Source organism: Rhinolophus ferrumequinum, chromosome 7, assembly GCF_004115265.2.
Source record: "Rhinolophus ferrumequinum isolate MPI-CBG mRhiFer1 chromosome 7, mRhiFer1_v1.p, whole genome shotgun sequence".
Lineage (NCBI taxonomy): Eukaryota > Metazoa > Chordata > Mammalia > Chiroptera > Rhinolophidae > Rhinolophus > Rhinolophus ferrumequinum.
The window spans coordinates 23,567,252-23,592,878 of record NC_046290.1 but is presented as its reverse complement, the minus strand read 5'-3'; the positions used below and the strand labels follow the sequence as shown (position 1 = coordinate 23,592,878).

General features: G+C 43.2%; 1 protein-coding gene across 3 annotated transcripts; it reads left to right on the top strand.

Annotated features, from left to right (window-relative positions):
* Positions 1-446: 446 nt before the first annotated feature.
* CAPSL (calcyphosine like) lies at positions 447-25,256 on the top strand. 3 transcript variants are annotated; one of them, XM_033109829.1, is made up of 6 exons: positions 447-543; positions 17,478-17,614; positions 19,775-19,952; positions 20,223-20,432; positions 24,613-24,685; positions 24,839-24,941. In XM_033109829.1, the coding sequence occupies exons 2-6, from the start codon at positions 17,478-17,480 to the stop codon at positions 24,868-24,870; spliced, it is 630 nt and encodes a 209-aa protein (XP_032965720.1). In that variant the 5' UTR covers positions 447-543; the 3' UTR covers positions 24,871-24,941. The 3 variants fall into 3 exon arrangements, with proteins under 3 accessions (XP_032965720.1, XP_032965721.1, XP_032965719.1); XM_033109830.1 differs by lacking the exon at positions 24,613-24,685 and having other exon boundaries at positions 24,912-25,256; XM_033109828.1 differs by lacking the exon at positions 24,839-24,941 and having other exon boundaries at positions 24,613-24,804.
* Positions 25,257-25,627: the final 371 nt, after the last annotated feature.

Sequence of the window (25,627 nt, the reverse complement as noted above, 5' to 3'; positions counted from 1 at the left end):
GTGTGTAGGTACAGAGGACTTTGAATCACCTTTCATTATACCTGCCTGCTCCCAGGTGTTGTGCTTTTAAGTGTCACCTGATAATAGCACCCTAGTTGTAAGCTGCCTGGCGTCGGCAGAAGGGCAGGAAGAGGTTGCCTAAAGAAGTAAGAGAATTTGCTGAGCATAATCTTAGACAACATGAGAGGCAAGTTTTGATGCCTTTCTAGAAACCAAACTGTTGCCAGCAAAACTTCTCCCTTAAGGCAAACAGTTTGGGCTTTCACCTGCCCTGGATTTCCTAGGCAACAGAACTGTAAACTTGAGAAAAGGCAGGGCCAGGATACGGACTGACAATGAACTGAGCCAATCAGTCTGTGAGTATGCAACAGTGATTCCGAGCCATCCAACTGGTACCAGAGGGCAGACTAGGAGGTGTGAGGAGGAAAGGGAGGAGGGAGGATCCTGCAAAAGGGCAGGGGAGGGGAACAGTCTCCCCAGAGCAGGAGAAAGCGTCCCTAGTTTCAGTTCCAAGCAACTGGTGGCGACAGGTTAGAATTGAAGGTAAATCAATTTCTTTATGTATTAAGTTGAGATAATCACTTTTGTTTCATTTTAGGAGAGATGGGGGGTGGGGGGGAATGAGAGAGAGAGAGAGAGAGAGAGAGAGAGAGAGAGAGAGAGAGAGAGAGAGAGAGAGAGAGAGAGAGATATTACTTTGAGAGAGAGAGAGATTACTTTCAAAAAGAAGCCCTAAAGGTTGGTGTGAGTTCTTGGCTGTCAGTCTAGGGAGGAAAACTTAGTGTTGGGAGAGGCTTTTGTCATCTTCGTGAAGAGGTGCTCAGATACAAATGTAGAACAATTTCATTCAGTACAGGGGAAGGAAATAAACATCACTGAGCAGTTGCTAGGTACTGGGTACCTGGGTACCTGAGTGTGCAGTGTTTGGGCAAACTGCTGTGACTAGACTGCATGACCATTGATAAAACGGAGCCTCAGGAAGGTTCAATATCTGCAAGTCACACTTCTTACATTATATGAATGTCTAACCACTACGCTGTAGATCTGAAATTAATATAAAATAATATCGATTGTCAACTGTAACTGAAAAGTTTAAAAATGGGGGGAAGATGAAGAGGAATAAAAGTTTCAAATGGTATAAAACAAGTAAGTGATGTACAGCGTAGGGAATACAGTGGATAATATTGTGATAGCGTGGTAGCGTCAGATGGTTGCTGGACTTACCACCGTATCACTTCTTTAGGTATAATGTTGAATAACTGTGATGTACACGTGAAATTAATGCAATATTGTATGTTAGCTATATTTTAATAAAATTCTTAAAAGAATAGACAAGGTCCCTGCCCTCTTGGGACTTACTGTTTAGATTTGCACTGGTCAATAAATGCTGTAGTTACTAGATACGTGTGTTTACTGATCACTTAAAATGTGGCTTGTCCAAATTGAAATGTGCTGTAAGTGGAAAATGCATACTGGATTTCAAATACTTAGTATGAAAAAAGTTAAAGATCTCAATTTTTCAAATGTTGATTACATGTTAAAATGGGAATAGTTTGGATATATTTAGGGAAATAAAGTATACTAAAATTTAAAAATAAAGACATACAAATTAAAAAAAATTATCTGCGAGTCATAAAAGATTGAGCTTTGATTCAGATCTTGGTTTGTCTGACATTCAAAGTTGTGCTATTTCGGCCATACCCTGCTGAATTGACCACTTAGAACCAGAATTCTTATTAAAGTGGACTGATACAGCTTACTAAAAATTATATCAGAGAGTTGATTTGCTTGATCATGAAGTTAAGAAGGGCTGTAGTAAATGGCAATACCGTGTATCCACGTGTCTACCCGCCTTGCCTTCAGTCTGGGATGTAGTTAAATCCCACTCAGTCGATGAAATTCTTCCCAATTTTTAGAGCTCTCATTTTTCCCTCAAAATCTTACAGCTATAGTAATCTCTTTATTTTGTAATTGTGCATTTTAAATACTGAGATTTAAATTGTGGGCATTCATTTGTATTTATATTCAAATAAAAATTACTTAATAACAATAGCTATTATCAATTCCAATCGGATCTTGTAGTATCACGGTAAGTGCTGATGATATATATGATGACCTGGGACACCAAGGATACAGCCCTTTTCTTTAAGGACCTTATTATAGTCTAGTAGGACCGAGCAGACAGGTATATCACAGTGCAGTGTGGGTGCTATGTGGGCTTGGTACAGACTCTACAAAGGAACATGTGAGCGCTTTCACTCTGCTGAGAGTGGTTCCCTGAGCCTTCACCATAGTGATTCTACCAGGAAGAGAAGGACTTCTCTAGACCAGTAAGGGAGGGAGGGTGTTCCTTAAATGGCGCAGTGTGTACAAAGGCACAGAGATAGAGGACATCATGGTGTGTTTGGGGTTTGTGAGTAGGCGTAGACGCAGACTAGATTTTGAAGGGGTGGAGGAATCCTAGAAACAAGGCTAGAGAGATAGGCAGGGCCAATGTATGCATCAAATGCTAAGAAGTTTGCTCTTTATCTGTACACAGTGAGGAGCCATCAAAGGATTTTAGACGAGAGTAGGAAGTTCAGCTTTCCATTTTATAAAGATTGCTCTGACAGTCATCTGGAGGATGGATTGGAGGAGGCAAGACGGGAGGCAGGGGACCAGATAAGAGGCAATTCCAATAGCGGAAATGGAAGATGACCAGCTCCTGCACTTAGGTGGCATCCACGGCAGTGGAGGTGAGAGAAGGAGCAGAGACGCAGGAGGTGTCCATACGATGAAATGCCACAGCACTTGGCCGCTGATTTGATGCAGAGGTTGAGAAGGAGTCTAGGATGATGTTCAGTTAGTGGCCTGGGAAAACGGTGTTGCCATGTCCTGAGGCAAGGAATAAAGAGAAAAAGATAATACATTTAGTTGTGCAACATTAAACTTGAAGTGTCTATAGGTTATTGAAGTGCGCACATTTTGTGGGACATTTGAAATCTGGCTCCAAAGCTCAAGAAAGTGCGTGAGTTGGAATAAAGATCTGAGAGTCATCATTGCGTCAGTGGCTATGGCTGAGATTGCGATGGGATGGTATGAAAGTGAGCAGAGGATAAATAACTGAAGCCTGGGGAACAGTAGCATTAAAAAAAGCAGACAGAAAACATGGGAGAGACCAAATAGACCAGACCTCAGAGGAAGGGAGACAGAGGAAATTTGATTCATAGACATTGAGAGAAAAGAATTTCAAGATGGAAGAATGATCAATAGAGTCAACTGTTGGGTGAAGTGAAATAGGGACTAAGAGTGCCTATTGAATTTGGCAATCAGGTTGGCAGTGACTCCTTGATAGTGTGTTCTTTGGAGCATCAGAGTGCAGACCAAATTGCGGTGGATTGAAGTATGAATGGGGCATGAGCAAGTGGAGAAACTGGAGACTCTTTCAAGTAGTTTGGCTTTGAAGGTTGATAGCTAGAAGGAGTTGAAGGCTAAGGGACCACTGCAGATTCATGAACTAAAGGGGGATGCTGGTGGAGAGGAGGAAAATAGCATAACAGATGACTGAGGGTCCAGGACGTATAGGAACATATCTTGTAGGTGGAGAGATTATTCTTAAAAGGGAGGAAATTCAGCACTCCCTCTTGGGGAGGGAAGACAAAGTCAGGATGGTCTCGAGATAAATACCTCTGTAGTCTTGGAGGAAAGTGGTGTGCGTGAGTTCCTACCGGTAGCTCCGTTTTTACTGTGAGTTTCAAGACAAGCTGTGCAGGTGAGCGGCAAAGGTTTGAACTGGCCTCTGAAAAGATTGAAAGAAGAACTTAACCAATGTCATATAGAAGCATCGTTGCATGTTTCTGAAGGCTCAGCTGTGGTGAAAGAATAAATGTCAGTAGCACCTGTCTACCGGCTTGTGGGCTTGTTCAGTTGCACCGGATAGCCTGCCTTTAAGGAGAGGACTCACAAACAAATTGCGCCAAGTTAGGCATAAGGGAGTGTGGAAGATTGACGAATGAGGGCTGAGAAAGAAGGTGCTGGTAAGGAGTGGTCAGAATGATGCGCTAAAGTGTCTAGAGTGGAGAGGGAAGGAAGTGGATCCATAAAGGAGAATGGGGCAAATGATGGCCATGGAGAAAATGCAGGACCATGAGTCTAGAGGTTTTGTAAGGTCACAAGCATCTGTGGTTGCAAGAATGAAACTGAAAGAAAATGGATGCTGAATTTTGAACTTTCAGAGGAGACCAGCTTTGGCTGGTGACAAAATGTAAGAGATGGTCTTGAAAAGGCATGTGAATAGAGTGAGCAGGTGAAGTTGGTAGAAATCAAGGTGCTTTAGAACCTTCTTAGCTACATGTTGGATGGATTGTCTAAGATGAGCTCTGAGGTTGCCCAGATTGATGAGGACACTTGGGATGCAGAGGAGGTCTCTGAGGCAGGACCCAGAGTCTTAGCAATTTAGGACAGGACAGAGCCAAAGAGGGACACAGGGAGGAGGCCCAGCTGTGCTGTGCTTCAAAGAAGGATGTCAGGGTGGGGCACGATATGGAGGTGGCAGGTGTAGGGGAGACTGTGAGCTACCTTAGTGCTTAGAATTTGGGGTAAGAGTCACCTTTATCTGAGAAGACTGCAGAAGGAGTGTTCCTCATGCAACTTCGGGTACCAGGTAGGATAAAGACATTGTACTAGTCAGCCTCTTGGCAGGAAATGGATGGCATATTCAAAAGTAGTGACAGACAAGGATGAAATGAAGGACAGTTTGCAAAGATATGGCTAGGGTTGAGGGATACAGATAAGGGATGAGGAAACACCCCCAGGCTGCCACAGTGAGGAGGGAAAATCCTCCTTAGACCTGAAGGGTCAAGAAGAGGAGCCCTTACTGATCTCAGCCTGAGTGTTGCTCCAGAGAGCGCTGCGTTTGGTGTAAGACTGCAGTCACGGACAACTGTGGCTGGCGGAGGAAGCCAGGGATCTATATACTCCAACTTCTCTCTCCTCCTGCCCTCAGATCTCCTGCTGGTGCCTCCTGGGGATTCAATCCAGCTGGAAGCCAGGGAACAGAGAAAACTGGTTAAGGCAGTTCACAGAGGTGGACTTCTTGTAGCACAAATATGGATGGGGACTGGATCACGATAAGGGTCAGGGCAGACAGAATACTGAGCTCAACAGTGAAGGTTGTCAATTGTTCAGAGGCCAATGAGAATTAGCAGATTTATAATGGGCTAAGGGATTGAAGAAAGGCTGGGTGTCTCTGCATGGAAGGGGCTGTGCTCTTGGCCTTAAGGGGGCCATGTCTCTCTCAGTAACTTGTGGTGGTGATGGGGTGCCCAGGAGCAAGGCCTGGGGAAGCTTAGTTTGTGGAACACCCTTTGGGTTTCAACTGCTGCTTTAGTCTCCTTTTCACCCTCTGTACCGAATCAGCAGCCAAGTGCTGTGGCATTTCATCGTATGGACACCTCCTGCGTCTCTGCTCCTTCTCTCACCTCCACTGCCGTGGATGCCACCTAAGTGCAGGAGCTGGTCGTCTTCCATTTCCGCTATTGGAATTGCCTCTTATCTGGTCCCCTGCCTCCCGTCTTGCCTCCTCCAATCCATCCTCCAGATGACTGTCAGAGCAATCTTTATACAATGGAAAGCTGAACTTCTTACTCTCATCTAAAACCCTTTGATGGCTCCTCACTGTGTACAGGTAAAGAGCAAACATCTTAGCATTTGATGCATACATTGGCCCTGCCTATCTCTCTAGCCTTGTTTCTAGGATTCCTCCACCCCTTCAAAATCTAGTCTGCGTCTACGCCTACTCACAAACCCCAAACACACCATGATGTTCTCTATCTCTGTGCCTTTGTACACACTGCTCCATTTCCAGGAACACCCTCCCTCCCTTGTTCGTCTAGAGAAGTACCTCAGTGTTCTTATTTTGTAAAATAAGAACACTCTGATGCATGTAGAAGCACTTTGTAAACTATAAGAATTATCAAAATCTACTTTATACCAGCATGTTTTCTGTTCTAAGCGAACGGATTGTAAATAATTTGTAAAACACAGGCCACCCCTTTAGCAGAGAGCCTGGCAGAGTAAGTGCTTAATTAATGTTCCTTATTTCTGTTGTATTTTTTTGTATGGTCCCATGTTATTGTGATAAGGTAGAAAGACCGTAGTTTCTTGGGAGCTTGACCACTACATGAACTGCCTCCAGACTTCTTTTACATGAGAGGCAAGTAAACCTCTCTCATTTTCAGGGACAGTCACTTTCTGTTGTGAGTAGCTGGACACAAATCTATCTGACATGCCAACCCACACTGACGTTGGCACTGTGACATTAGATTTCTATCCACTAGCACTGTTTGGTTTTCTGCAAGTACCAGTTAAGAGCATGTAGGATGCAAATAATTGACTGGATTTCTAAGTGGCTATAAAATGAACACCAAATAGGCAAATGAGTCCAAAAGGAGCATTTTAAGAGACTGTGAAATAGTTCCTAAATACGAGGTGTGACAATTAAGTTCGAGAACTCATCCTAGAAAAAGTGCTACATACTCATTGCTGAATATCACTACGGTCACCTTCGAAGTACTCCCCTTGGGAAGGTATCACTGACGCCAGCGCCTAGTCCACCCTTCAAAGCAATTTGGAACTCTTTCTGGAATGGCGAGCAGAGCTGTCACCGTATTACCCTTGATATTCTGAATGTCATCAAAATGTCTTCTTTTCAATATTTTCTTTATCTTCAGATAAAGGAAGAAGTCACTGGGGGCCAGATCAGATGCGTAGGGAGGGTGTTCCAATACAGTTATTTGTTTCCTGGCTGAAGACTCCCTCACAGACAGTGCCACGTGAGCTGGTGCATTGTCATGATGCGAGAGCCATGAATTGTTGGCGAAAATTTCAGGTCGTTATCGTGTAACTATTTCATGCAGCCTTTTCAGCACTTCCAAATAGTAAACTTGGTTAACTGTTTGTCCAGTTGGTATAAATTCATAATGAATAACCCTTCTGATATAAAAAAAGGTTAGCAACATCGTTGCAACAAGTTCATGAACTTAATTGTCCAGCCTTGTTAGTGATTTTGGTGACTTAATGTTGCCAAAGGGCAAATGGTGGTCAGAGCTATGGCTTTCCTCAGTAGAGGAAAATGTACAGTTGGGGTTTGTCCTTGTAGTGGGTTTGCAATCAGAGGCCAAGGCCTCATGTCACCTGAAAAAATGGGATATTTGAAAAGTACTTTGTTGGTTGGTTGGTTCTAAGAGTATAGTCACCGCAACCAAAGAGTTTGGAAGACAAGTTTTGTTTTTCCTTTTTTTTTTTTTTTTTTTAAATCCACCCAAAGCTTTGCTTACCTTTGTATAGTTTAGATATTTTCTTACTCTGCTTCTTTAAGGCCTTCCATCTGGCAGGCTGCCTGACTCAGAATGGATTGCAAGTAATCTTCTGGTAAAAACCCCAGAGACTCAGGGCAGAGCAGAGGGGAAGAGCGAGATGGAGAAGGAGACGGCAAGGAGAATGCTGTTGATACAGCTCCTGCTTCCAAAGAGTCCCAGGGGAGAATCACTCTGCCAAGGATCCCGTAAGCCTGCAGCCTCTGTGTTTTAGTAACCTGGGGCTTGTAGTACATTGTCTTAGGTACATGGGTCCTTGAATATCATGGTAAGCAGTTCTTCTCACTCTTTTTAGCCAAAAAAGCTGCAGAGGCTCCTAAATGCTGGTAAAATGCTACCAAGAAAAGAGGTTATAATGGAAAAGAGGTTATTTGACCTCTCCTCCCAGTTCTCAGGGGGAGCTGCACCTCTCCTCACAGTGGATTGCTAGTTATTTCACCCAGGGAAAAGTCATTAGCTATGGTCAAGTTAAACACGGCAGGAATAAGCTTTTGTCAATGGTGTCAGTTAAGAATACTTTTGGCTGCAAGTAACAGAGGCCCTGATCAACAATGAATTAAGCAATCAGGGGCTTATGTTTCTCATATGACAGGAGTGTGGAGTAACTGACTCGGTAGCTCAGTGGTATTAGGGCTCTAAGTAGGTATCTCTGTGATTTCCTTTTGCCCTTCCCTCATGATTGCAGACAGGCTGCCACAGCTCCAGACATTGCATTTTTGTGTAAGGCAGGAGGAGGCAAAGAGATGGGAGAGCTCTCCTAGAGCCCTCAGCACTTTCAGTTGAGTCTCTTTGGCTAGTACTCATTTAATGTGGCCACCCAACTGAAAGTAGAATGTAGGAGAGAAAGGAGTGACCTTTGAGTCAGCCTGTTGGCAATGTTTGGAAAATCAGCTGTAATTCAAACTTAACAAAGTTAAAACTACCCTGATGAATGTAAACTCCTGAAAGGGATCTAGGCTCTCTCATTCATTGCTATTGTGTGGCATATAATAAGTGTTCAATAAACCTATGTTGAATTCAGTACCAGGACTAGGGTGAGGCAAGGTAGGGACCTGGGACAAATTATTTCAGGTAGACTCACTCTCAGGCTTGGGCAAGTGCAAGGTTGACATTTGCACAATGCTAAAGACTGAGGGCCTTAAACATTCTGCCTTGGGCACCTACCTACCTGGCTCTAATCCCAACCCTGGGTGAATGAATAACATGAAATTTCAGGAAGCTGTATGAAGTGAACACCTAATAGCAATGATATTTATGAAACATTCTTAAATTGGGCCATATTATAAACATTAAAATGTGGATTCCAAATATCGGTAGAAAGAATAAAAGACGATAACTTAGCAGAGATGGACTCTGGGGAGACCTGCATGCTGACAATAGCTGAAACACGAGTTTTAAATATCTTGAGAAAATGTATTTTGGTGCAGAGAAAATTTGGTAAGCCGCACTTTGATGGCATGTACTGTTCCACAGTATATTTATGTGGAAAGTATAGATTAAATACTGTCATACTTTACATTTAGTGTGGAAGTCGGCCATCCAAACAAAAAGCAGACATTTCATATTTTTCCTCATTGCAGAAATAATTTTAAAAATAATTTTTGGGAAAGAATAAATGTTATGGAAGATAGCACAGTAACTTTGAGTTTAGGTTTCAAACAAACAAACAAACAAACAAACAAACAAACAAACAAACAAACAAAAAAACCCCAGACACCTGGCACATTACTTTATTAAAACAAACAGAAAACCGCTGCTCCAAGAGGAAGAGACTAAGTGAAATTGTTCATCTCAACCAGAAGCAGTTTATACTGAGCCTTAAAGTTTTGGAAACTTGAGCAAAGTCCCCAAGGTGAGAGAAGGATCATATCTAGGATCTGTGGTGTCCTGGCTTCCTCTGCAGGGAAATCCTTCTGGCACTTCAGGGCAATCTCTTCCTTGAAGCTTTTCCTTTCCTTCATCTCATTTCGTGGACCTGTTAGGAATTCCCAAAGTAGTTTATCAGCACATGGTATAGCTGTTGAATGCAGTGACTTAGACAAAACTAGATGCCAGTCACTGCCTCATGGGACATTCTCAGGTAAGTGACCCGAGTTTTTGGAGTCCCTGCTGACTTTCTGTAATAGGGCGGCAATATTCGATAGACTCCACCGTGTGAGGTGATGTGGTGATGCGTGGAAAGCCCTGAGCCGCGGGTTTGGCCCCTGATGTGGTCACAATGGTTATTACTACCACTTCTTGCCTCTATCTTACCCTGTTATGTTGCAGCCTTTCTTCTAGCCTTTCCCCACAAGATCTTACTCCTGCTACACGAAGGTGGCTTGGCGTCTCTTCTAGCTTAGATTCGTAAACTTAGGTATACGTTAAAACCATCTGGCCCTGTTAGAATGCAGGTCCTCAGCATTCACACCTAGATGCTAATTGGCTGTGTTTGGGGTGGAGTAACCATGGGCTTCTTTGTTTTTCAGCAGCACCTCTGATGGTCTCAGCATCCCTGGGTGTCCCAGGTCTTTCTCTGCAACTGGCCTTCTCTGTCTCAGTACTCCTGCCATTTTGGACTGGAGAATTTTATTTTTTTTTTGTCAAGGGTTCTGCTAACATGTTTAGCAGTATCTCTGGCCTCTACTCACTAGATGCCAGTAGCACCCTTCACCCCTGTTGTGACAACCAACAATGTCTCCAAACCTCAAATGTCCCCTACAGGCAAAATCATACCCATTTGGAGCCACCTGAAAAATGAGCACAGTCCCTCGTGTAGCTAGAGGTGTTAAGGGTCTGTTTAGTTGAACTGAGCTCAGATGGGTTTGATGAAGGGACTCTCACAGATGTCAACAACCCTGAGACACACTTGTCATGACACCTTTTCCCCAGAGTTCTGTGGCAGAAACCACGTTTCTCTTCAAGTCGTCTGAGTCTTTCATTTCAGACTCAAAGGAGGGACGTCCTAGCCACATGCTAAGCTACTCTGAGCGCTAGAATCTAATATTTACTCTAGAGGGGCACTTTCTGAGGGGAAACTTCTTAAGAAACTCCAGTTTTTTGCTATGTACCACAGAGTAATAACTAGTTAATTGAATGGATTGAAGTCAGTAGAGATGGCAACTGTCGCCTTCAAACACGGTCTGTTGTGTGTCTCTCCCCATCGCTGGATTACATTTCAAGTATTAAAAGATCCACTGAATATAAATCAAAATGTCAGCCTTACATCCAGTTCCCAAGTACAGAGAGAAAAACGCCTCATGTCTGCCATCCCTGTGGGAACTTGTCTCTATGCTCACAGTCAAGACTAAGCTAGCAGAGATAAGAATAGTTTTGACTTGGATGTGAACTCAATATAAGGCGAATACATTTCCCACATCCCGGAAATATGTATGAAGCCCTAGGAGTTTAATCATTCACTACGTGCTCTTTATATTGCCTTACTCTTCTCTTCTCTCCAAAAAGCAGAATGTGTTTTAAAACCACATGGAGCTATTATAGTAACTCCAGGTCCCTTGCTATTGAAACAGCTAATGTAATGGCACAGGTTTTTAAATTCCAGAAATGCCTGAAAAACGTTTCTAAGGTAAAAATCATTACATGGCCCGGAATGGGCTTGATGGCTTCACGAGGCGGTAGAGGCCTTGGGAAAGCTTGGAATGCTCTGCAGGTAGCGGCTGTTCGCACAGGCTGGGCTTCTGTCATCTCCTCAGAGTACGGTTTCTTCACAGTCACGCTGTGCCTTGTCTAGTCTCAACACCCCCAGCAGTGGGATGCAAAGGACTGTTCAGGCACATCCTGCCCCACTGAGCGAGAGCCTGCGCTCCCTCCTCAGCACGGAGCGGTGGGTCAGGGGTGGGCAGTACTCGCCCATCTACCTTTGTCCCCATAATGTTTGCAGTACCTTCCTGTTACCTAATTCTGTCCTTCCCCCTGTGCTTTTACACAGGCTAACTCTCCTCTACAGTTCATCCGAGTTCACCACACCTGCCTCAGCTTCCTCATGCAACCGTCCTTTTCCTGAAAGAGGGAAACGGGGAGTGTAGTGTCAGAGAAACCAAAGTGGGGAGGGTTCTTTAGAGGGTGGAGTGGGCAGTTTCTTTGAATTTTGCATCGGAGGATGTAGGAGCCCTTGGTGCTTTCTCTTTACGGATGTCTGTGGGGCGCCCTCTTTGGCTTTGAGATCCACCTCTGTGTTGCAGCTTGTTGGCTGAGAATCAACCCAGCATTGGGGGCCGGGGAGAGAGAGACAGAGAGACAGAGAGAGAGAGAGACAGACAGAGAGAGAGAGATAGAGAGAGAAAGAGAGAGATTTTGAGAAATGACAATATGTAACTCAGCGTATTATGTAATATGTAACTCAGCCACTAGGAGGCACCAAAGACAATCCAATAAAGTGTAGCCTGGGGCTTCCCCAGAGATTCAGCTTAAATGTGTCCCTGAACTCAGTAAGAGAACTCCCATGAAGCCCACTGAGAATCATGAAGAGACAAACTTCCAAGAATTGTCAGCTTTCCATATCCCATCCCACAATGATTCTTGAAATCCAGGCTTTGGCAGTGGCAGGCACCTGTGCACTGGGACGATGGGATGAAGGAGCCAGAACTGTGTCCAGTGGGAGACCCGGTGACCTCGGCCACAAAGTCTCCTTTGGCTTGGCAGCATGCTGGCACCTCCACTCAGCCTCTGACCCCAAATCTCCAGATCTCTTTATTTCATTGCTTTGTGAATATCCCTTCCCACCAGGCACTGGGGGTGGGAGGAGAGAGCAGCAAGAGTTCAGGATGTCAGCCCTGAGTCCTCCCTCTGCCTCAGGCGCCACTCAGTTATCTCCATGTCCGGTCGCTTTACCTGCTGTGTCCACACTGCCAGGCGTCCTTCCTGAGGACGCCTGATGAGATGGCCTCTCATCTCTTACGAGTCAGACTGTCCCACTTCCCTGCCCGTTCTCCACACTGCATCCAGAGTGCTCTTTTTACAATGCAGACGGTCGCTCCCTAATTTGAACCCTTTGGGGTCTCTTGTTGCTCTCAGTACAGAATCCAAACTCCCGATCACCATGTCCCAGGCTGTTTGTGCTTTGGTGCCCGCATACCCCCCTAGTTTCACCTCTCTCCAAATTTCCCCTTTCCACATTCCCTCCCTGTCTCCACAACTCTTTATCTCACCTGGCACACTCATCCCTACTTCTCCAATCATCCTAAACACTTGCATTTCTCTCATTGTACTGTCTTCTCTTTCATTTTGGCCTTACAAGGCCCTTGGGAAGTAAGTAAGTCTGCATTGCCCTTCCTTCTTCCATCCCCACGACCTTAGTCTGAATAACTACTGCCTTCCTTTAGGATTAAAGCTTAGACATCACTTCCGAGACGTCTTCAGAAAGCCCCACTCCGAGGCTGGGGTAGCCGCCCTTTTTCGATTTTTTTTGCAGCTCAGTAGTTGGGTTGCTCCCCCAACTCCCTAGGCTCCTTGCACTGGATGTCTCATTGCCTCTTTCCCCAACTCCTACCACAATGCCCAGGTACTTTCTTGTTGCCCCTTGTAGACATTTGTGGAAGGTATGGACTCAACGAACGCCTGGCCGGAGAAATGCGCAAACGCTATGTTAACACCAGGTGACGCTGCGGCCAAGTGCATCTGGAGGGCAGCCCATTCCCGGCCTTGCACCCGCCTGGCTGGTTGGGCTCTGTTATCACCGCGCAGACTGCTTGGTGCTCAGAGAGGGTCTTCTGGAGTCGGGGACGCTTTGTGCAGTCCTGTGATTTCAGTGACACATGTTTGGCGGTAGACTGTTGCCCCCGTGCCTTGGTGCCTTAAGGAAAACTTCAGATGGTCTGAGTATCGCCTTTCTTCACCGACACCCTACCTGATCATGTCCTCTTTAAAAGCCCCCAGTTTTTAGTAAACTTTATGTTTCCTATAATGCTTAACTATGGGACTTAAGTACTCACATTTAAGATTCCTAATCAAAGGCTTGCTTCTCAGACCAATCTCTCCCTTCCAGCACTGGCGCCTTGAAAGTGGCATGCAATAAATATTAGCTCTTTGTTGATGAACAAGGTCACTAAACATACAAAGGACAAAAATCTTACGATTTCACTCATATGTGGAATATAAAACAAAAAGATAACAAACTACCAAAACAAAAACAAACTTAATAGATACAGACAACAGCATGGTGGTTACAGAGGGGAAAGAGGGTGGCGGATGGAGAAGTGGATAAAGGGGGCCAAGTATATGCTGACGGAAGGAGACTAGACTTCAGGTGGGGAGCACGCAGTAGCGTATACAGATACCGAAGTATCACGTGGTACACCTCAAAATTACATAATGTTATTCACCAATGTTACCCCAATAAGTTTAATTTTTCAAAAAGGTAGTTAATGTGGGGATTTCAAGTAGTCATCGTAGGTTGGCAGGAGAGAATGTAAAATTGTTTCTGAATATAGCACATTAGACTGCAGAGGTAACTGCTTGCATTGTCACTGGGTAGTGTCAGCCACAGAATGTAGAACTGATGGGATGTTCTCCCTGACTGTATCCTGCTCTCCTAGGAGAGGGTGCCATCAGATTGTGCTTTGAAATACTTTTGTATTGCCGTGTTTCTCCGAAAATAAGACCTAGCTGGACAATCAGCACTAATGTGTGTGTCTTTTGGAGCAAACATTAATATAAGACCCGGTTTTATTTTACTATAAGACCAGGTCTATAATGTAATATAATAATATAATATACTATTAATGTTATATTAATATTATATTAATGTTTGCTCCAAAAGGCGCATTAAGCTGATTGTCTGGCTAGGTCTTATTTTTGGGGAAACTCCATCACAAAGGTGGTGGAGTTGAAAGAGCCGTACTTGGGAGTCAGAAGCCCTGTGTTGGGTGTTGGCCAGGACTTTGGGGCAAGTGGCTTTACCAACCGAAGCCTTAGTTCCCAAGTTGGCCATAGGAGGAGGTGGCAGTGCATGATGAGTCAGGGTCCTGTTGTCCTAACTGTGTGAATTATACCAACTCGGGGACCTGGGCCACCCGCCTGATTTCTCTGAGCCCTGATTTTTTAATCTGTGAAATAAGAATCATAGTTATAACTAGCTCATAGGTTTTTCTTTTCTAATTGAGATGAAATTCACAGAACATAACATGAGCCGTTTAAAAACATACAGGACATTCACGACATTGTGCAACCAGCACCTTTATTAAGTTCCAAACATTTTCATCACCCCAAAAGGAAACCACACACCCATTAAGCAGTCTCTCCCCATTGCCCCGTTGTAGGCTTTGACAATAACTACTCTGTGTTCTGTCTCTATGAATTTGCCTATTCTGGACATTTCATATAAATGGAATTATACAATATGTGATATTTTGTGTCTGGAGTCTGTCACTTAGCGTAATGTTTCTGAGATTCATCTATATTGTAGCATGTATCATTCTTTTCATGGGTGAATAATATTCCTCTGTATGTATACAGAGGGTGCCAAAAATGTATACACATTTTAAGAAAGGAAACAAACTATTCAAATTGTAATACTCAATATATACCGATAACAAAAGATGAATACAAGTCACGTTTGACTTCTGCAATTATAGGAGGTGCTCAAAGTGGTTACCATCAGTGTCCAGATACTTCTGATAATGGTGAACTACTGCTTGAGCAACGTTGACAAAGTGTCCACTTTCCACTTGTATACATTTTTCTGGCACCTCCAGTATATGACACGTTCTGTTCATCCACTTGTCCATGGATGGACATTTGGATTGTTTCTGCCTTTTGCCTATTATGAATAGTGCTGCTGTGAACATGAGTGTACCTGTATTTGTTTGAGTCCCTGTTTTCAATTCAGCTCCTAGGGTTATGACTGGATACATGCTTACCACATAGTGGGAGCACAATAAATGTTAGCAATTGCAACTTAAATATTATACTAAAGTTGTGAAAAGAGGCCCCCACAGGGGTTCCTTTTCTTGCCTTCTCTCTCAGATCTGGGCACTAGATCTCACCCTCCTCACTGTGGGGTTTTAGTCTATGTCTCTCTCCATTCCCCACCTGCTGCCATGGATCATGTGGAAAACCAGAGTAGGTAGAATAGCATGAAAAAGGTAAAGAATAAGTAGTGGAAATGAAGACAGGGAGGTGAGTGGCTGGGGACCACCATTGGGCCAGTAGCACTGAGCAAGAGAGAGGATCCAAAAAAAAAAAAAAAAAGCAGGGTCTGGGAAGGAGCAGGCTGTGACGTAGATGTAGAGAAAGCGTGGGGCCAAGGATGGTGCCATCAGCAGAATATGGCGAGGGTCAGGAAGTGCCTCAGGCAAAGACAAGTAAGGGAGCAGGAGATGGCTAGGTTAGTGAATCGGTGTTGGTGAACACAGGATTCTTGTTGCGGCTGAGCGATTCTGTGGGGGTGGTGTGAGAGCTAGAAGCTGGGGACAAGGTCTGGCAATTGTCAGCTTGAGATAATGTGACAAAATAGTAGCAAGCAAACAGAGACTTTAGAAAAGTTAATGCGGCCAGGAAGGCAACCGACCTAGGCCACCGGTGGTGTCCTTGTAGGATGAGAATTTAGATCACACTCTCTGCACATGCCTGACAGTGGGGGAGAGGCAGGTCTCTAAAAGTGCTGTGTGCAGCCATCTGGAATCCCAGGGAACCTCTGCTTTTGGTGTTGGAGGGAGTCTGGAAGGCTCCATATTAGCTTTAGGCAGAGCAATTTCTTCCTAATGTGGAGTAATACGGCTGGGATCTAATAGGCAAAGGTCTGCTCTGTGGCCTTGTGTGCAAGAGAACTGAGAATGGTTACTGTTGTCTTCACCCATCTGATGGGAATCAGAAAAAAAGGAGCCACAGGGAGGAAACCCATCACTTGGCTCTTGGGAGGTGCTGTAGGAAAGGAGGCAGTTAAGCATCTGCATCCCTGAATGATCTATTCTGGTCTGTTTTATTTTCGAGATTCCCTCTCTAAGGTTAAATGAGAACTTTGTAGGGAGACTAAGGGGTTGTATTGGAGAGGAACAGTCTTAGAGGGCACAAATCAGAATCCCATCCCAATGTAGCCCTCAGAAGATGTGCTGGCTTTTGGCAGGCAGGGGGAGCCCGTGAGTCAAGGGCAGATCCATTCTAACATCTTTCAGCGCCGCCTAACCTGTTCTTTGTGTATCTATCAAGCTCTCCTGCTCCTTTCATTCACAATTCACAGTGAAGAGTAATATGTAGAATACCCCACCTGCTGGGTCGGGGGCTTATATGAGTGTTAGTGGTTTTTTGGAGCAGGGATGGAACTTAAAGATCGTCTAATCCTTTCCCTCCATTTAACAGAGGAGGAAAAATTGAAGAAACCACCAGGAGCGGGGTTGATGAGTCAGGACTAGAAACGGGGTCACCAGGCCCAGTCCAGTAGGTTCCCACTGCTGTGCGGCTTCTCAGAGCTCAGGCCCCGCTGCAGGAGGTTGTAAGTTGCTCATGGACCTCCCAGTAGGTGGTGCTTCATCACACCCACCCTCTCTCCTATTTCTGAATATTTAACACACACAAGCCAAACTGTAGGGAAAAAAAGATAAATCTGTTTGTCAAGAGAGATAGTGTCTATTTACCTTTTCTTTCTGTCCTGAGAACCTAGTTAGGTGTTAAGTGGACACTTACCTGCTAATCGAGGAAAACATACTGGTTTCTGGTAGGAATCATAAAGGCCCCAGGGCTGAGCATCTCAGTGAAGACAGAAGCAACAAAAAATAATGGTTGCACCAAAGAGGAGAGTATAAAATGTGGAGTCAAAGGAAGTATGGAGAATTCTAAATAAAAGAATAAAGCATATAAGGTTGGCTCAAAAAGAGTTTAGAGAAATGGGGTTTCTTTTTTATGGCGGTAGGAGTTTCAGAAAGATGAAAGAATATTGGGGAACGACTCTATAATTAAAACTATTGTCCAGGCTGGAGATATTAGATGTCCTCAGGGCTAGATAAGTAAGTAATAAATATGCCAGGCACACAGTAGAGCCGAAAATTGGAAATTCTGGGAAGTTAGAGAGTGTTCTTAGGAAGTAAATGAGAAAGTGTGCTGTAAATTTCCTTCTCGGCGAGGCTTCTGTCACCCTGCTCAGCCAGAGGCCTGAGCTCTGCTAATAATGTGTTGTGGATTCCCTCTCAGATGGCAGGGACAGCACGCCATGACAGAGAGATGGCGATCCAAGCCAACAAAAAGCTCACCACGGCCACCGACCCCATTGAAAGGCTTCGACTGCAGTGCCTGGCCAGGGGCTCCGCAGGCATCAAAGGACTCGGCAGGTAGGACCCGGGCCATGGGTGGCAGGGAGATGGAGGAGAAAGGCAGGGCACAGCTAGAGAGGCAGACTGATGTGACCTGGAGCAAGTCACTCGCTCCTGGGGTCTCTCCTTAATTGTAAATGCAGAATTTGGAAGAATTGATCTCTGAGGTACCTTGTGACAACATTTGGTTCTTAGTCTAAGATTCAGCAAGGTTCATGTCTGCTACAAGAAAGTGCAGCTACTGGGAGAATTTGAGGGGAAGGGAGAAGCTTGCCCCAGTACTGGAGACACCTAGCGTGACAAAGAGAGAAACATTTTCGGAAGTTGTGACAATAGGGTCTTGGAAGAAGGAGGAAGGAATAGCAATTTAGACACGATTGCAGATCTTGGAGTTTTTCTCCTAGATAGTCATGTCTTGTTCATTTGCAGAGGCACTGAAATTGCCTGTTGGGTAATATGAGCTTACTGCCAATGGGGTTCCCCAGCTCTGCAGGTCCTGGTCTCTGGCTCTCTGACAGTGTGAGAAGCCCTCAGGACTGAGAAACCCAAGGGGAAGGAGATTGTAAGCCTCCCTGATCGAATGCCTGCCCGGGCCAGGCACTGTACACATCTCAGGGTATTCATAGGTGAAGAAGTCTTTTCTAGTGCTCATGGAGGGTTTAGAGTAGGAGACTGAGAGTCACAAAATCGGGAATCTCCGTGAAAGGAGAAGTTGTCCATTAGAGAAGTAGAGAGTATCATGGCAGGGAAATCCAACCTCACATCTGAAGTCGGTGGAAGGTTTCATTCCCAGCAAGGTACTGAGCATTGGGAATTGTCACTTTCAATGGTGCCAAATTCTCAGACTAAGCCCAGCTCTGTCAGAAGCCCAGGCTGTGGGCATGTGAACCCTGACGGCCAGGCTGTCACAGTCCAATGGGAAGACAAGCCCAGTTCCCTACAATGTTGTATCACTCCAGCCTCCACCTCTTTCATCCTGAGTCCACATCATTATCCTTGGTACAGACCCTCAGAATCACTACCCTCCCTTCCTCTCATGGACCATTTAGTTGAATCCTTCCTGCTGCCTATGCCACAACCCCTACCAGCCCTTTCACTGGGAGACAGGGTATTGTGAACAGACACTGTCCCATCCTTGGCCATTTGCTGGAAGGTGCCCGTTGCCTTCTCCCCTTTACTGGTCTTGCCCTTCCCCAAATCTCTCTTCAACTCAAGTGGTGGTCCCTTCCCCTTTCTTCTAGTGATTATACTGGGGTGATGGTTTTTTTTTGGACCACAAAAGTAACAAGTGTCATTTTCTACATCATCTCAAGGTTGCCTACTGTCAACATGATTTATCGTTATTGATGTTGATCTTGCTCCCCTGGTCAAGACAGTGTTTGTCTGGGTTCTCCAATGTAAATTTACGCTTCCCCCCACCCTTTCCATATTGTACGCTTTGAAAGGAAGTCTCTATGCAGAGCCACTACAACTTAGGAAGTAGAGAGTATCCTTTCCCAACTTGAGGGCAGAGTATGACATAATTTATTTGGAATTGTTCTGCAAGAAAAATTTGTCTCTTCTCCCACACTGACTTATTCAGTCATTTACTTAAACCAGTATGGACTCATGGGTATTTATTTTATACTTTAGGTTATAATCTAACACTACTTTATTGTATTGTTCAAATTGTTCCAGTTTTGGCTTTGGGAGCTCTTTCAGTTGGCTCCTGTGTCCCATTGATGTACCCCCATTACTGCAGGGTATTGTTTGTTTCTTTCTTTCAGAGCACTTTCTTACTTTCTGGTATAAGATACTCCAAGCTCATCTTATGTATTTTCTTTTACGTATTTTACCCCAATCCCAGAATCAGTCACTTCTCCAAGAAGTCCAGTTCCTGTTATTGGAGAATTGTGTTAGAGACCAAGATCCATGCTCTAGATGTGCTTGTTGTTACTGGGGTGTCAATTGGAATCATACAGTACTTCCCCCCAAGGTTTCTTTTCTTTTATGAGATGCTGGGAAGAGGTTATCCAGTTTGGGGGGGAGGGTTCAGAGAAGAATCTAAAACTTCTGTATTTTTCTTTGAAAAACTTTGAGAATGGTTTTCTTTTTTGAAATCTTTATGCTTAACTTTGTTTTTGTGGGGATTTTTCTTTTCTTTTTTTTTTTTTTTGTGTGTGTGTGTATTTTCTTCAGAGTATTTCGAATCATGGATGACAATAATAACCGAACTCTTGATTTCAAAGAATTTGTGAAAGGGTTAAATGATTATGCTGTGGTCATGGAAAAGGAAGAGGCAGAAGAGCTTTTCCGGAGGTTTGATAAGGATGGAAATGGAACAATAGACTTCAATGAATTTCTTCTCACATTAAGAGTAAGTGGCCCCATGAATCAGTGTGTCTGCCGAGTTTGGCTTTCATGTGGTTTGGGTTGGCTATCTTGAGATTTTGTTGTCAGAAGTTGTTAGTACACTGCGAAGATGATGGGCAGGAGATGGAAAACAGATTTAGGGACTTTTGGGAGCAATCATTTAATGACACAAAAACAATTGAACATCATTGAGAGGAATAATATATTTCATCACGTATGACACAAAATATCTCCTTTGCTTGCATACGCCTGTGTATGTTTTCTATTTATCTAGCCTCCAATGTCCAGAGCCAGAAAAGAGGTCATTATGCAAGCTTTCAGGAAGTTAGACAAGACTGGAGATGGCGTTATAACAATTGAAGACCTTCGTGGGGTGTACAATGCAAAACACCATCCAAAGTACCAAAATGGAGAATGGACTGAGGAACAAGTATTCAGGAAATTTCTGGATAATTTTGATTCACCCTATGACAAAGATGGATTAGTAAGTAAAAGAGCTTAATCTAAGTCGAGTTTCTTCTATCCAATGTGTAATTGTAATGGGAAATAAGTCTAACGCCTTAACAATTACTTATACTGTAGTTGTTATAAATAGAACAGAAATAAAATATTTCCTTAGTGACCACCTAGACAGTTAAGAACTAAAGTAATAAGGTGTGTGTGTGTGTGTGTGTGTGTGTGTGTGTGTGTGTATGTGTGTGTGTGTGTGTGTGCGCTTGCCCACATATCAGTCGCGGATCCACACACAGCTAAATACCGATCATCTGGAGAATGTGGCAGTTTGATTAATTATTCCATTTCATGGTTACCATATTTACCAAACACAGCTAGCCACTTTCCAATGAACTACGTTATAATAAAACAAATTTAACTTCAAAATGAAGCCAGAATTCAATTTTGGGGAACATAATTCACAAAGCATTTCAAGATGTTGCAGTGCCTTTTACACACATCCTTATGAGCCTCATTTGTCCTCAGACTTTGCTCCATGGAAATGCCGTTTAAGGGAAGCTTTCAGGGAAAGGAATGCCAGATAACAGAATTTACTCTGATTGAATCTTTAATAGGCTTTGAAATTAACTTGCATTTCTAAACTGCAGTAAACTTAAAAACAAAGGTGACCACCCATCTCCGTTAGCTGTTACCTTCAAGTTACAAATGCACAGTTTGGTAAGTAAGGTTGGGAATTATATCTCCATAACTGTGTCAAGGCTGAGGCCAAAATGTCAGCTGTCTCTTATCAGCAGCCATAAATGGACTTTTGAACCCAGAACCAGTTCTGCTCTTAGGTGTCCAGAAGGCTATGGTGATCGGGAAAGGGAGTTCTCTTGTTTGTTGATAGTTAGCAAGAACAGAACCCTGGGGAGGTTACCCCGAATCCCTGTGCCACACAGGAAGGATTAGTGGGACAGTGGGTGGGGAAAAAGAGATGGTGGGGATAGGAAGAGGAAATGAGCCTTCCCCTTCTGAAGGGAATTTCCCCCAGCTTTTTCCACGAAACTTCATGGTGAGTCCTCTTGGCAAGGGGTGAGCAGGATAGGAAGAAAAACGTCTTTTCTTTCTGCCAACATTTTCCTGCCAGGAACAGAGAAATGCCCTCCATTTTAGACAGAGGAGATTGCAGAGGTAGATTTTAAAAATGGGGGGTGGGGTGGGGGAAAGAGGGCAGGTTCCTTAGAGCAGACAAGTGCATAGGGATAAAAATAACAGAACTCTTGTCTTCCAATATCACTGGCCTTTAATCTGTGAGATGGCAGTGGAAAAATAGTCAACTGCCGTTTCCCCAAATTAGCCCAGCTCTGCATGGGATCTCAGGGTGTGTTTGCTTCCTTTCTGCAGGTGGTTCCTCCTTGTTGCCAGGGGAAACCTCAGCTGCTCTTTTCTTTAACCCAAGTCAGCGTAGCCAGTTGTTGTGATTCAGCTGATTTAAAGTTCCCACCCCTGTCCTTTTTGACATTTGTCTTAACATGCCATATGAAGCTCTCAAATACTCATAAAGGTCATTGGGTTTTTTCAGCAGTTGCAGTATTTAATGTCACCCAAATATCACAGACCCAAGTCTGACGGTGCATGATCGTCAGTTGGAGTTTGTATTAATAATGTATGCCTCCGGCTGTCGCACAGAACTACAGAATCTGAGTGTGTGTGTGTGTGTGTGTGTGTGTGTGTGTGTGTAGCTCAAAGATTCAGTTTTAATACGTGCCCAAGAGGACTCTTATTTACATTCGTATTTGAGATCCTTGCCTCTAGAAGATTCAAAATTGTCTGTTTAAATGACTAAATATAATATGCACATTAACCTCATTTAGCATAATTATGGATCTGGGCAGTGTTTATTGAGCACTTATTATCTACTGGGCATCATGCCAAGGGATTTATAGAGATATCTCATTTAATAGACATAATGAAAATGTTTCTGACAAGCGATGTGTGAATTCAGACTTTTGTACATTGAATCATAGTTTAAATGCCCAGGAACTTTATAAAAAGCATAATTAGCCCCTAATTGATCTTTTTTTCAAATTGAGTTGTTTCATGTATTAAGACTTCTTATGGAGAAATATAACTACGTTTGAAGCTAATGCACTCATCGATATTTAAAAAAATACAGTTGATATCCAAACAAGCCTGAATTTAGAATAAGACAAGAAAATTAGCATACGCCCTACCCAAGGATTATGTTCAAATTTGTAAATTTTTTTTCATATATATATATATATATATATATATATATATATTTTTTTATTTAAATTTATTGGGGTGACAATTGCCATCAAAACTACATAGATTTCAGGCGCGCAACTCTATACCACATCATCTATAAATTACATTGTGTGTTCACCACCCAGAGCAAATTTGTAAATTTTTAATAATTTTAGCTGAGCTCTCAGGTAGTCACGAAGGTTACGGGGGTTTGCAGCAGTCATGGCATTTGATGTCGCAGAGCCTGTGCTGACGTCCCACACTCTGCTCTCAGAGCAGCCGGGGCACTAGTTATTTGGACGGAGGCATTCTATCCCTAAACCCCACCCTAATGGGTGAGACTTACACCTCTTATTTTTTTAATTTCTAGGTTTTGAAGTTTTCATGTGTAACTATTATTTTATAATTACAAATATTTCTAAAAATCTCTTAGAACCAGATTAGACTTTGAGGTAATGTGAGTCTTACTGACTCACTTATCGCATACAAATTTTTTTTAATAATTAAAAATACTTTAAGTATAGTACTGGGTATATGCAGATGACCCAAACTTATTTTATGATTTTCTAATTAGGCTGGAGCTGAGAAAAAGGGATTGTCTTCTGTATCATGACTCAGAGATCTCTATTGCCCCATCTGGGACATTCTCCTCCGTATAAAATACTCTGTCAATTAAAGGTAGCATAGTTAAGAGGACACCCAAAAGCAATGGTGTCCATTCTCTCATTTTCCCTAATGTCAAACAAAATAATAATAGCTATTATTACTGAAAAGTTATTTACTATAATGAGGGCAAACTTATGGGGGAAATCATAGAATTTGTGATTCCGGCCATTCCCTAATATAAGTTGAGTTTCAGGAAACAAGCAGACACTTCTCCAAGAATAACTGATGGCCTTTTCTGAAATGAGCAAACATAGTAGCTCCAACTTCCAGCTTTATGTCGTCTGATTTCCAGATGGGGTGTAACACTCTATAAGTGGGGAATGCAAAGGAGAGAAATTCAAGAAAGGAAGGCATTAATGGTATTCTAATTTTAATAAAAGCTATGCACATATATTATTTATTTCTACTTCCAGACCACTGATAAGCATATCTCACCTATTAATTCAGTCCAATGCTTTTCTTCCTACTGCTTCTTACTGTTTGGTGGTGGTGTTGGGGGACAGGGGTAGATACAGGGCGAGAACTGTGGAGTCGGTAATTCTTTTCTGTTCACTTACAATTTCAGCAAAAGAGGTAAGTGGCTCAGTCAGCTCATATGATTCATGGACGAGACAGGTAGGTACTCCGTGAGAGAGGACTTTGCTGATATGGGCTAGAAAGGGGTTTTGAATTATTTAGGGATTTCACTTTTTGTGATTTTTTTTAATCCCTCATGACACTTAAAATTGAGGGCTAACTAGAGAGCAATAAATTTCCCAAACAGCTCATTGGTGTATCTGTCTCCCCCCATGTAAGCAGGGCTTATGCAGTGGGCTAACTCACTGGTGAGCTAGTTGGGAGGACAAGTCTCTCCTTGAATCAACTAATCCCATGAGCCAATATGATTGAATTGGAATGTACATGTCACCTACACCTATTTAAAAAGAAGACTGATAACTTTTATCTTCTTCTTAAAAGTAAAGCAATAGAAAATTCTAGAATAGATAAAAACAGTTGAGATTCCAGAGAGAGAGTTATAGGCAAAGGATGGACAGAGAAGCCCCCGTGGGGGTGGGGAGGCGCAAAGCTGAGGGTACCTTTCTTTTACGAATTCTGAGCTTTGAATGAATAATTTGCATCTTAAAAAAGCATGAATCCCCAGAGTGCCTAACTAGAAATCTGTTTCTTTACCCACAGAACAGCACTCCTGAAAGGTAAAACATGATTCGCCCTGAAACAAGGACAGGAGATGTTGTTTCTGAGGTGTCCCAGACAGTATTAACAATCATTAAAGAACTCTTGTTTCTTATTCTCAGTTACAGACTCACTTTTCTGAGGAGATGGGCTTCTGCCCTTACAGAAGGAGAGAACCTGCATCTCACTTTCCATGTAGGTTGGTTGGAAATGTTCAAGACTTTCTGCCTTTTTTCCCCTATGCCATCTGTCACCACCATCCTCAACTTCACTTTTTTATTTTAGATCTGTTCCTCAGCTTTGGTCACTAAAAAGCCCCCTTGATTGAAATTTTTGTTCCCTTTACAGGTACTGGAGATGGGCCCCTATTGAAATGGTGAGAAACAAAGTTTCGTTTCTGTTTCTAACTTTTCCACTGCAGGTGACCCCCGAGGAATTTATGAACTACTATGCAGGGGTGAGCGCATCCATTGACACCGATGTATATTTCATCGTCATGATGAGAACTGCCTGGAAGCTCTAAATGTATGACCGAGGGACCAGGGCCTTGGGTACAACCACGTGGCTCCAAGTGATTAAACATCAGCTCAAAACCAGGATCATAGATGAGTTCATGTTCCTCCCAGCATTTCTTCTATGGCAATACACACAGTATTTTGTAGGGCAGAAATAAGGAACCTAAGTCGTTAACTGTGACCTATCTTCTCTGAGGCTGTTTCCTTAGCTCTAAAATAGAAATTCATTAAAATAAGATCTGTAAAACTACTAGAGTCGGGCTGATATGTACAGGTGTAAGATAAACATTAGGTGTCTTCCTTGGCCATTAATAAAAATTTGAATATTTTAATTATAACCCACTACCGACGCACCCAGTCTTTCTCTACCTTCTTTTAGATGGTCCATTTCTAGGTGGAAGATCTCATCTGTTTTCATGACTGACTGTACATCTTTAAGGGCTTCAGTCACAATTTGGGGACCAGAAGGAAACCACACATTGGTCTCAGTTTCTTTTCTTTCTTTCTTTTTTTTTTTAAGGTTTTTATTAAAAATATAGCTAACATACAATATTATATTAGTTTCAGGGGTACAGCATAGTTATTCAACGTTTATATATCTAAAGAAGTGATCACCATGGTA

What these genes read in the sequence shown, in the direction of transcription:
- CAPSL (XM_033109828.1), top strand. Translation starts at nt 17,478, where the DNA reads ATGGCAGGGACAGCACGCCATGACAGAGAGATGGCGATCCAAGCCAAC. An exon ending in AATTTCTTCTCACATTAAGA is followed by an intron (nt 19,953 to 20,222) that starts GTAAGTGGCCCC and finishes CTATTTATCTAG; the next exon opens with CCTCCAATGTCCAGAGCCAG. An exon ending in CCTATGACAAAGATGGATTA is followed by an intron (nt 20,433 to 24,612) that starts GTAAGTAAAAGA and finishes TCTTATTCTCAG; the next exon opens with TTACAGACTCACTTTTCTGA.